The sequence below is a fragment of the Diorhabda sublineata genome, chromosome 3, assembly GCF_026230105.1.
Source record: "Diorhabda sublineata isolate icDioSubl1.1 chromosome 3, icDioSubl1.1, whole genome shotgun sequence".
Lineage (NCBI taxonomy): Eukaryota > Metazoa > Arthropoda > Insecta > Coleoptera > Chrysomelidae > Diorhabda > Diorhabda sublineata.
The window spans coordinates 36,804,690-36,818,052 of NC_079476.1; the positions used below are offsets into that span (position 1 = coordinate 36,804,690).

General features: G+C 32.6%; 1 protein-coding gene across 2 annotated transcripts in view; it reads right to left on the bottom strand.

The window, feature by feature from the left end:
• Positions 1-7,081, bottom strand: part of LOC130441505 (sodium-dependent transporter bedraggled) — a 52,818-nt gene extending 45,737 nt beyond the window's left edge. Inside the window, exon 1 of one of the 2 annotated variants that reach the window (XM_056775222.1) lies at positions 7,015-7,081. In XM_056775222.1, the coding sequence (XP_056631200.1) occupies positions 7,015-7,021 (7 nt within the window). In that variant the 5' untranslated portion in view covers positions 7,022-7,081. Of the gene's footprint in view, positions 1-3,281; positions 3,355-7,014 lie in introns of those variants that run through there. The other variant, XM_056775221.1, reaches the window with a different exon arrangement.
• Positions 7,082-13,363: the final 6,282 nt, after the last annotated feature.

Sequence of the window (13,363 nt, forward strand, 5' to 3'; positions counted from 1 at the left end):
TCAAAAAAATCCAGTTCTAAAGATAAGAAAGGGACGTGTTGGGAATATAGTGATTGAACATTCGTGTACGTGGAAGCTTTGTTCAAAGTGGGTGCACGCGACTTTACAATTGACAAAAAACAACAACTAACCAATGATTTTGAGCAATTTTTGCGTGCTGTAAAATTTATTGACTGTCTTAATAAGGGAAAAACTGTACAAGGTGACTATTTTGTCTACCCCATTTGAAGAAGACATGCAATGCACTATGTCACAAATCAATGAGGCTGCTCTCTGGAAAAAATTTTGCACTAATGAGTTTATTGCCGAAACTAAAGCTTATTTTGAGACTAATATGGTGTTCAAATATTGTATGAACGATATAGTCGAAGGCAACTGTATTGAATATGTTTGTTCGAGCAGAGTGTCTATAACGGTGTTCCTCAACCTTTTTTGTGCCATGCCCACTCAAATTTTTACGATCCCTATGTAACATATACATAATTTTTATATTAAAGAATTGAATTGTTCAATTAAGAAACTTGAATGATAGTTTTTCGAAAAAAATCGAAAAGGAGTTTAATTACGACGCCAAAAACCCAGTTGATATTTTAGTCCCGTCAAACGAATTTATTGGCCGCAATTGTTTAAGAATTTGCTTTTTTCTTTCAATTGGGCACCCAAACCTAGCATCGCATTTAAATAGCCCAAAACAAAAGGGTTAATCTCCATTTCGAATTGCACCCCTTTACAATCAAATTGCCCCCTGTAGGACGTTGGGAAACACGGGTCTATAACTAGATAATCATGCGCAATATGACCATAGCCTTCCAACAATATCAAGTTCAAGTAATGAAGAAAAAGTCTTAGCAACAAATTGAACTTGTTCAGTAGTAGTAGAGATACAGTACTTATTCGATAGTGGAGATCAAAGTGAATGGTTCAGTGAAACTATATGAAACAAAAAATGATGATTTTCTACTTTTCCCTATCTGTATTAAATGTAGTGTTCCAGCAAATTGTCTCGCCACTCCTAATGGGAACATATAAGGTCTGTTAACCGTATAGTAAGTTATACAATACGTCTCTTATTCTATACTCCATTATCGTATTATCTCGGATTGCCTAATTTCTCTCTTATATTAATTTGAGTGTGAAGAATCATAAATCTACCTATTAAACTTCCACCCACTAGTGTATTCGTTAAGATTTATTGTACACTGATGGGAACCAACGTCTTATTTAAGCGATTCCATATGTCCCTTAGATACTTGAAGTTCCTTTAACTTATCAAATTACTTACTCTTATTTTAGTACTGATGTGACTCTATTATATAGTCAGATATAGTCAGATTATTGAAACCACTTTATTTATTTATATTTTATGTTAATAAATAATTTTTACAATGTTGTAAATTAAGTTATTCAACTAGTAGCAATTATTGGGTGCGTCATAGTAATAAATTATAGTTAAGTAATGCGTACTGCACCAAAGATCGTAATATGATCAAATCATACTGCCGGAACAAATCTTATAATAAAATAAAAAATTTTTCATCCCATCTGTCGGTTAGTTTTCAAGCTTGGTTGTGATGGTAATTATAACCTGTAAACGTATTTTCCTTTCAATGAGAATTAAATTCTTTTAATACGAAATCCAGCCTACTTTTTATATTAGACACGCATTCATGTGTTCATCGATTTTCTTGTGCTAAAAACGGATTTTTCCATGTGGTTAATTACGTCCTAGCTAACTATAAATTTATCTATGCATTGCGTTATCCACCATCACACTCGCTACCGGTCCTATATTTATACACTTCCTGGTACATTCCATATCGTTATGTAGACCACTAGCCCATAATGTGTGTTGAAATCATCGAAAGGCTATTCAAGTTAGTCACAAAATATTTATTAAAGAATGATACGCATTCAACTTCTTATAATAATTTTCATATTTGTCATTTAAAAATTTTGAAAATACACTTTTATATTTCATTACTTGCTTATACAGTATAGAAATACAAAGTGAGTTGTGAATTTTAAGACAGATTTTATGTTTAATTATTATAGTATTTACTTTGGTTAATATATCACAAATATACAGGGTTAGTTGTGACTAAGCAGAATAATTTTCATGACTTAAGGCCCCTATACACTACGGGTAAACACGAGTATGGGCCAATCAAGATGATGTTAACCGACGTTCTTCATCTCCGACATGACTTGAGATTTCTAAATAAGTGTCTTCATCCATTCTTAAATAATTACAACAGTCACTTTTTTCCAATTTGACCTCTTTTACTAGATTCACATGGGAAAATTCGTTTTTCGAACGTTTTCTACGTAATTTCTTTTTTAAAGCAAAACCAACGCCATTGCAATTATGTCCTTGCGGTTCATCGTGATACACACAACTGTAGACGTTCTTTTCCGACAGTGTGTAGTTTGTTTAAAAGCGGCAATTTTGCACATACATATTACCTGTTCCATTAAGATTGTCGTGTTTACCCGTGGTGTATGGGTGCCTTTAGGTGTATAGTCGATAAATTTTGGTAGTAGATGACTTGCTTCAACCATTATACCATAAATATATAGAGTGAGTTATAAAATATATATGAATATGTTGTGAATTAGATGTATGGTAAATATATTTTCATGAATATAAAGGGTGAGCTGAGAATTAGAATAGAATCAAATATTATTATTCCGGGTCAACAGTGAATTACTTTACACCACTTTATTTAGTAAATGTATCACTGGAATGATAGACAGGCACAACCTCAATGCAGTATACCATATGGGTTTCAATATCTGTTTGTGGAGAAGTAGTTTGTTGGGTACAGACAATTTGGAGTTTCTTCATTTATATTTTATACCAAGTTTTTTTAAACGTGGACTCTCGAGACAACTCTAGCGGCAAGTGTCAATCTAAACAACTTTTCATTGTTAGTATAAGGAATTTAAGCGTTGTTTATTGTTACTTGGTTATTTTGGTTTCGTTTGTTCGTAAAGTTAACATATGCAGATTTGTTTTCGTTCAACTTCACACACCATCAATTAGTCCTGGCCTATGTATATTTGTATAGTTCTTCCAATATATTTTAAACATATTTGTTTCTTAAGCGAGAAAGTTATCGTTAAAAGGCAATAGAATCATTATAAATTGGACGGCATTATACACCGTTATTCACTTAATTCTAGTCCTACTTGGAACTTGGAAAAAAATCATCGTTATACCTTGCTACAACTGAATATTAAATTATTAAATAAACGTCGAAAGACGAGTACAATGTACCTACTTGTAAGTGAGTTTGGTTTAAACAGGATACCATACATGAACTGTCGCCATCGAACCATCCTTGACGATTCTGACGATGCTGACAAAACTTGACGCAATGTTTCTAAATTGGTATAATTGTATTCTGGATAATTTGCTACCTTTTGCTGTATTACTGGCAACTCTGTTCTCCTTATCATCATCATCATCATCATCATTCAGTGTTATCTCGTCCACTGCTGGATATAGGCCTCCTCCAAATGCTTCCAGTTTTCTCTGTTCTGAGCGGTTGCTACCCAATTTGTCCGTATTCTTTTAATATCGTCAGTCCATCTCGTAGGGGGTCTTCCTGGATTTCTTCTGTCTGTTCTCTTTTCTTTTCGTCCATCGGTTATCTTATATAAACTATAAATTGTCCTACGTATAAAATCCTTAGTAGCTTTGTCAACTGATTCGTGACTACTCGATAAATGGAAAATTTATTCACTCTAATAAATTCAGCGAATATTTTCCTTTTTCAAACATTCGAATATATTTAAAATAACTTGCTGTGTTTATATATCTAAATCTTGATTATTAAATTCATATCTGTCTTTATACTCACTAAACTGTGCAATTTCATTGTTTTTATTTACTCATGGTGTAAAGAACACCATATTTCTATTTATGTAAAGAAATTTATGAATTACATGAATCCCACCAAACTACCCCACTGCTTATCGTAGAATATTGGGCAGAAATATATCAAATGTGTACATACGCCTTCCGATAGCTTCGACCAATAAAAATGCATTTATGTTTACGATTCGATGTTTTCATATGTAAACAGCGGAGGTGATGAGTCCAAGTGGACTGACGGTTTGTTAGATGTTTACCGAATATTTTTCATTTCTTAATTTGGTATGAGTGCCTTGCGTATTTATAAAATATTGATTATTACTCGCATAACTGTGTTCTGCAATTGATATTGGAAGAACTATAATTTTATAATCCATCCAAGTCCACGGATGGATCATCGTGTTTCGCATCGCGGTTAAACGCTTAGTCTCCTAACTCCTCCTAGTTGTATAGATTTCGGGAGGTAGTATGTAGTTAGTTTCGGTGGCTATACACTCTTTTCCTAGAGGTATTTCGGTGTGTTTGATTGTCTCGGAAACCCCTTTCCAACCTACTGCGGCAAAAAAAAGACATAATCCGAGTGGTCCTCCTCTATAGCTGTCCCCGATGTATAATTTGGCACTTATAAAGTATAGCGTTTCGTATCAGGGAGTGTCCCCTTATGAGTTGAGTAGGATGCTTTTTTGGGGTTTTCTGTATTTTTTGTATATCCCACAAACTAAAAGGTGACAAGGCAAAAATTTTTATTTAGATATTTCAAACATCTGTTAACGGTCTGCAATTTCTCTAGACTATAGTGCTTATTCATGAAACGCCCTGTATATTTTTGCTTTAATGAACATAAATACCTCCAATAAACGCAAATTTTCAATTAGAAAAAAAAATATAAAGATGTCGATGGCCTTTGTAATATTTATGTGCAATAACCTCGTTATATAGGATTTTTGGCCTTGTCAGTATCGATTATCGTTTTATTTTTCAAAAATTAACATAAAACTTGATTTCCTACCTTATGTTGTTAGTAATTTTTTGTCACAATTCCATTGGCGTTTTTAAAACGAAAAATTTACAGAAAAAAAATAACTGATTTGCCATGAGTACATAAAATTAACAGCGGTAATAACAAAATAATAATTCACGTCAAGAAAAAATAATAATACGCTTTATTAAAATAAAACACGAGTAGAAATTTTGAGAGCATAAATTGAAAAGCAAAAATTACAACTTTTCATAATTTGAAGCAACCCTTTTTCGCGGGAATCTTCTTAGGAATGTCAAGGTTTGTTCTTGGTAGCTGGCACTGGCAGAACTAGTTCTGGTAGTGTACACTAAAGCGTTCTTTGTAGCAGAACCAGTGCTAGTGTTGCTGTTCTTAATAACAGTGCAAGAAAACTAGTTCACCCAGTTCACTGTACTGCTTGCACTGGGTCTAGAGTCAGTTCAGCCAGTGCGGTGCAATAAGAGTAATCTGGAAACGGTGGCACTATAACCTCAAATACAACAAACAAAAAATGCTTCATTGATCTCTGCACTACTATGCACTAAATCGTTCTTTGTATCCGATCGAATTAATTCTGTACACTCATGAACTGACCTGCACCGTTCCAGTTCAGTATAGTTCCAGTGCAGCTACCAAGAACAAACCTTTTTGTTATTTATTTTCATGACAGTTAATATCTCATCTTTTCAAAAATAGTCTTGGGAATCAAAGAAAACAGCTGATCTACGTCAAAATGGCGGCCGTGGGGTAAACGACCTATTTTCTCTTATGTACCCTTATGTTAGCTTTGTTTCGATAGTGTGAGTTGTTTTCTATCGTTTTCTTTATTTTTTGGTGTGTATAGTACTTTAATTTTTATGTATTTTTTTGTTAAAGTCCCCTTATTTAATTTCAGTGAGATTTTTATTATATTCTCATACATTTCTTCTCTACTCTGCATATACTTATTAAATTCAGAAAAAATGTGTTCCAAGTTTCAAATATGGTTACAAGTGGGTCTGTAGATCTATCTCAGTGAAATTACTACAACTGAAAACATTAATTTTCACTGTTGCATTCAAGTTTAGATATTAAATTCATCAAACCAGAGTGAGAACTTTTTAACTGAAAGCTTTAGGTAGAATTGACCCCTTTTCATTAGATGAGAAAAGCTTCAGTCAGAATCGTGCTCATTTTCCACCAGTTTCCAATTTGGACATTGTTGCATACTTGGTATTAACAACTACTTTCTACACACAGACATAAATAAAAGCATTTAAAAACTTCAGATCTTTCAAATACTAGCAAGCTGAATTTGCAACAAATTGCTGTGTTTTGGAGTTTAAGAACAATGTTTTTGTTATGAAAAACCAAGAATACTACTCTCCATGAGAAAATTTCGCACTTCTTCAATTAGTAACTCTTTGAGAAGGTTAATAAAACTGAAAATAATGAGGTTTAAAAAGCAACAAATAATATAACAAAGCAAATAATTTGTACACTTAAACTTATGACGAAAGCATTTGTTTACCCCACGGCGCGGCGACCATTTTAAAATTAATTTCATATGACTTTGAAAATTCGTTAGATTCCACAATTGAAATTTTTTTAATATTCGAGAATGATAATAACAATAACTGAATTTAGCGGAATGTTTGGTAGAACCAATTTCAAAATAATATTGCTCTTGCCTTTTCGTGTATGATTTAAAACATTACCAACTTTTACAAAGCAATAAATGGTAGAATATGGTCGCCAAAAACCATCATCGTTAATCAACAACGCAAACTAAAGAAAGATCCGAAAAACAAATTGAAATAATTATAAAATGCATTGAATACAACACTGAGAGCCGCCACTAACAACAGTCGAAACAAAACTAAATATTTTATGCAATGCAAATAATGGAGCGGCTTCTTTGAAATAATAAGCCGGCTTTTTAGACCTGAACGTTTCCAGAAGCACATTTTAAAAATAAATTTATTAAAAATTGCTCCAGATATATCAGTTTTGCTGGACTCTTCAATACTTTTTATAGTCCTTCGAGTGAGAACAGATAATGTATTAGTTTCAAAAAATTGTTCACCGAATTTAATAATACTTCAAAAACGTGTTTTATATGTTCAAGATACAAAAATAGACAAATTAATAGACTCACCAAACATAATCCAGTTTCAGAAAAGGTGATTTAAGTGGAAAAATTGTGTATGAGCATGGTACTTAAATTACCAAACACTGAGTCAGTATTCTTAATTAGAACAATCTACGACGAAATTAATAAAAATGTGCAAACATACTAAAAGATAAAAATGTTTTTGTATAATAAATCACTTGTAGGTACAATGGAAATTTTGGTAACCTTGATAATTTCATCGTGGTCAATAGTTTTGATTCAAATGAGTCTCAAAATACTTTTTCTACCTTTGATAAATAGCAATACTCAATGGAGGATCCAGGATTTTGACTTAAATTTGGTTGAACTCTAATGAAACAGTAAAAATCTTTTCTCCCATAGTTAGGTTACATTCCCATATATATACAGAGGGTTTCTCATTAGTAATGTCTCTATTCTATGAATAGTACAATTGCTCTCTCTTTGTTAATTGACGACGCAGTACATTTTCATAATTAATAGTAGATAATAAGTGAGATAAATATGAAATTCGTTTATCGTTAAAACATTATTGGAAACAAAAGTTTAAAGCTTCTATGGCAGAAAGGAAAACAGTGAAATTGAAGCGGAAGACACAGCTAATCAACTCACCGCACAGCGTTGGTTTAATCGTTATAATAGTGGAGATTTGACGCTTGAAGATCTTTCAAGCTCAGGTCGTCCACCTGCGTAAAATATTGAGATAACAAGGGAAACAGTAGACACTAACTTAGTTGACACTCGCCGATTATCAAACTCTCTTGGATCTATTAAAGATTCAAGCGAAACGTCGATTATGGATTTATCTTAGCAACTTAAATACGGGAAATCAGTGGTTACATAAATGACAATTACCAGAATTCGTCGCAAAGAGAGGTCGATTCGAGTGGAATGTCTTGTGTGTCTGGTGGAGCTGCAAAGCTTTAGTGTACTTTTATCTCTAAATGAAAGCGGGTTCCCTCACAATACAATACTAAACCGCACACTGTGAAAGTTACGCGGAAGAACTTGATGGTATAGAACACCTACTACATCGAGCATTTAGTCCAGATCTTGCACCATTTGTTCAGAAAGATGGCGAAATTCTTGCTGAAGAAAAAGTTTACAATAAGCACAAAGAATGCTTTTACCAAGGTCCCAAAGAGCTTACTGAACGTTGAGTTGTAACCATATACTTCTAATATTAAGGCTTTCTTTTGGTATGATTATTCAATAAACAAAGTGAAATTGGTAACCGACATTATTTATGAGACACCTTCTGTGAATATGAAAAATACTTTTATTTTAAAAGACGAATTCGATAGTCGAATCGTTTAACAGAATTTTCTATAAGGAAGTGGAAGCTATTCCGACTAAGGAAGATAGAATGGCAACGACTTCTCTATCCTCCGAGGTTCCAGCTCGGTTCTGCGCATTCTCAAGCATGCGCATTATAAACTAAGTGTTTCGAACGAGAGAGAAAATGAAAATTGTCAGCACCAAATATGGCCAGAGTAGGACGAATTTTAAGATCTGCCCAACGTCTTTCTACTTGGAGAGTAGTATACGAGGGTTGTTTGATTATCTAACCTCGACCTGAAGATGACAGCACAATATAAGTTGGGACCTATATTGGTGCATGCGTTGAGAGATTTTCAATAAAATATTCAACGCCTACCTTTGGTTTGACAATCGTATGAGTGAGTCGTGAAGATTTATCTAAAGATAGAAAACAATTGAATATCGAGCTGTTGAATATTTGTTTCTGAAAGCCCATACAAAAACGCAAATGAAAGAGTTCTGCATCATCATTTACAACCGTAAAATTTTGAGTAGCTGAATTCAAATCAACTTGACTTACGATGAGATTCCAGGACTGCGACAACCAGCGATATAATCCAAAAAGGTCGCTAAATAAAGATAGTGAAACTCATTTGTCAATTATGCTTGCGTAAACTCTCTGCACGTTGGTTGCGTTTCTCCGGACCTATTAATACGATTTAAGTACAATGTCGGATTTTTTGCATCGATTTACAACTGTTGACGAAACCTGCATCTATCCCTACACATCTGAATCGAAAAAACACTGAAATCAGTGCATTGGAAAAAGATTAAGACGATTTCATCGGCCAGTTTTTTCGAATAGTCATGAGATTGTGTTCATTGACTATCTTCATCTTCAAAAAGATAAAACAATTACTCATCATTGCTTGATAAGTTGAAAGGAGGAAAAGGCGACCGCATTTGAAGGAATTGTAAGTGCTTTTTAACAGGAAAACAGTGATCGTCGTGGCTATGTTTCTAAAAGTGCAATTTGAATAGACTGACCACCCACTGTATTCACGGGATCTGTCCCCTAGCGACTTTTTGCTATTTCCTGACCTAAAAAATTCACTTGTAGGAGAAGAGAGAGCTTCTTTGATGACATTACTAAAGGTAGAGCATGGATGAACTGAATGTAGAGACTTAAAAGAAAACTATGTAGAAAAATGAAAATTATTATGAAACAAAAAATATCTCGTTGCAAACTTTTTAAACAAGACTCGTATTTCCGTTATTTACTGACCTACAGAACTCCAGTTGGTCTGAATTTGCTAAGAAACATATATAAAATAAAATGCAAATAGTATGAAGTATAGAGAAAAATCAAAATCTTCCACGATGCTTTGTATATAAAAGGTCAACTTGAGTAGACAGACAACCGTAATAGGTCCAGACAACATTCTAAAAACCAAAGTTGCATCGTGATTTGTTAATTAATTGTTGATTTTGACTGGCCTAATCTGACGTAGAAGTTATCTGATTGGATGGAAAAATTGGTGTGACTTATATCTATTTTTATCCTTGATGTAGAAATGAAAGGTAAAAGTCAAAATGTAAATGGTATAAAAATCATCGTGTAACCTTGGTAGAGGCGAGCCTGATTCAGAGTTGAAGGAATGAATAACAGAATTCGCAAAATCGAGTGCGTACTTGAAGTTGGTATCAGGAAGTGATAATAAACAAATATTTTTTTCCGTTGACCACTGTATTAAATTTTTTTACGTTTGTTTCGGTCACGATTTAATAAAACGTATTAGATAATATTATTTTGATGAATTGCGTGATGTTTGCAAAAATATTAAATGAGGAAGTATGAAATTTAATTTGAAAATGAAAATTTGAAAGAATCTAACTATTAGTCGAACCAAAATAAAAAGATTTATTTTTCCATTAACTTATTAGTACATAATAACAATACTTAAACTTTATTCATATATTTATTTGTATATTTAATAGCTTTCTTAAATTTACAACAATGTGATAATATTCGTTAATAACCAGAATAAATAGTTATGATTCAGATAAAAAGCTTATTAGTGACTGTTAAACTTTTTTCTGAATAGAAAAGGTGTGAATATATATTTTTTTCGATATAATGTAGTTAATATTGATTCATAATAATAATTAAGGTGCTAATAAAGGTTTTTATATACCAAGGATAGGTATTGGAAACAAAAATTGGAACCATCTTGAAGTTAAACGGAGGAACGTATTTTTATAAAATTATGATGGCTTACCTCTTTCCTTCCACCCTTGCCTATTTTACAGGGTGTTCAATAAAAATTTAAAGTCAAATTCCCGTTTTTTCCAGGTTGGTTTTCACATTTTCACATTTTTCCCGTTAAAATTCCGTGAATTTACTACACTTTTATAATAAGTATAATAAAGCAACCAAGTTTAGTTTTCGAGGATTATTTTCTTCAATGTTTCCAGTTTTTCTCTCTGTTTTCTTAGTTTTATTTTCTCAGTTTCCAGCAAATTTTTCGCCTTTTTGTGTTACGCCATATCTTGAGTAGGCATTCCTCATAAAGAGTATCATAGATTTTAATATATTTACATTTTTTAGTTCATCAATTTTTTTCAAGAATCGTACACTGATCTTCGGCCTACAAGTGATTCTTTTTTTGAATTTTCAAACAAAATCTTCATATTGGAAGAAAATCCTCTCCCTGCTGATGGAAGACAGATGTCAACAAAATGTCAAATGTCAAATGCTTCAGACATCAGTTGTATGGATTGTTCTGGATCTTTGCCAATCTTATTGGGATTAAGGAAACTTATTGCTTTCGTTTATTTCAATGTTAAGGGGTACTTTTTCAAATATTTGGAAACCGTATACATCAAACAGTTTCCTGCGGAAGTTCAACATTTCAATATCTTTGACTTTTTTTCAAAATCGATTTTTCGGCATACCCTGAATCGATATCTTGCACTTTTTTGAGATTGCAGAATAAACCAATGGCATCTTTTCAATAATGTCCACTTCATAAATGACTTCTACATAAAAAAAATATATTTATTCCTTACTCATCATATTTTTCTGTGAAGCTGTTTTTTGATATCACAATGTTAGAGAAAAATGTATTTTTTATTTCTAAACAAAACAGTTTTTTTATTATAAAGTTTTTGATCATTTTAAACAACTTTTTAAAAATTACTCCGAGTAAGTGCGTGCTCAAAATTTTTGAAAAATTTTTATTGCCTACCATTTTATTTAAATACTTTTTTAACAGAAGAATAGTTTACGTAATGCATTGCTGAATGATTTTTAAGTAGAGAATTTGTGAAAAACCACGTATAAACAAAACGTTTTAAACAAATCAACCCCTACAATACCTAAAAACTAATATAAAACATATAATATATTATTCATGAGACCCTAAAAGCTTCAGGGAGATCCCACAACCGATGTCAATATCAGATGACATCAGAGCTTATTAGTTAGGCAACTATAAATACGTGACCTCGTAAGAGTGCAGTTACGAGGGAGGTTTAACATATTTTTGTTATCAATCGGAAGGTTTTTGCGTTATACCAACACCAGCTTGCTATGCCTGAACGGCTCACTCAGAATTACTGAATTACAGCTCTGCGAAATTTCCGTCTTTTTCTGGTTTAAAAGGCACCTAAATAACCTGAATATATATAATTATCGTTGTCATTTATGTGACAGTTAATAGATCCAATACTATAATGTAGAGACTGAAATGCAAAGAAAGAAGTGGAAACATCGGGGTGCACCACTCCTGAAAAATTCTTTAGCATAGAAGGTCATTCTAAAGGAAGTATCAATTATTGTGGCGGGTACACAGCCGCACGTCATCCGACGCCGGCTGTCATAATTAGAGATTTTACCTCGTAAATGTAAATTTTATTTGTGCACTCCGTACAGTTTTGGTCATTACAAAAAATGGAAAATGAATACCTCAATTACCAACCAAAAGTGTAGTTAGTTAGTGAAAATCCGCCTTATTACAACAAATTAAAGGAGAGGTGTTACCAACCTCTGCAACAAGAAAATCATTATGCAGGAATTGATTAGATAGATATAAATGATACACAAAGGCCACCAAGGCACTAAGCATGGTGATAATTCCCTTTTATTTGTTTATACGTTGTCTTCGCTTCTAGTCCCGAATTCCTAATAGATCTCCTTCTTGCAAAAAACCTTTTGTTATTCTTCACATAACTGAGTTATTTTTTGTGTTAAACGTAATAGAAATTCTATTGAAAAATAACAATATTTTTATCGTGAATAGACCAGAGCTGCACCAGTGAGACCTCTTAGATATTAGAACACGGTTTCTTTTGCCACTGACATTTTTTTATAGTATTATTTTTATTAAAAATAAAATAGAATGCAGTATAAAGTAAGCTCGTAATCGCTTGATTTCTTATCAAAACGTGTTTTTTACAACTTTTCGCAGATAAGCAGTCAATGATAAAAAGACAGACTTGAAAGTTTCAAACGTTCAGTATTGGTTTAAATATTTATGATAGTATTATAATTAGAATCGTTGGTTATCGCCACTGAAATAATCTTCTACTTTATCTTTATTTTAAAAAAAAAACAAGTAAATTCAAATAATTTGCATCATAATCCGTGTGCTACGTACTAAAAATATGCATTAGACATTAAAGCAGTTGAATAAACAAGTGAATCAGTAAATTACTGCGAAGTTAAATAATAAAAAAATCATTAATTAAGTAGATTTGTTGAAATAAGATATATGGAGACGTAGAAAACGGGAAGGAAAATATGCGAGATTGTAAAGGCTGATTCATAAACTTGACTTTCCGTTTGACACGTTGCCGTTTGCTATTACAAAATCAAAAACATTGTCCCGTCATTTTGCCTAATGCTTCCAATAAAAAACTCTTAATTATTTACCATATCGTCCGTCAATATCGGATTACAAATAAAAACAACAAAATTATCACGAAAACAAAAAGCAGTTCACACTTCAAAATGAATAACAAAATGTTTAGGTTAACGGCAATAACGCAAGGGTCAATAGACGTCAAACGGCAACGGCAACGGCAAATGGCAACG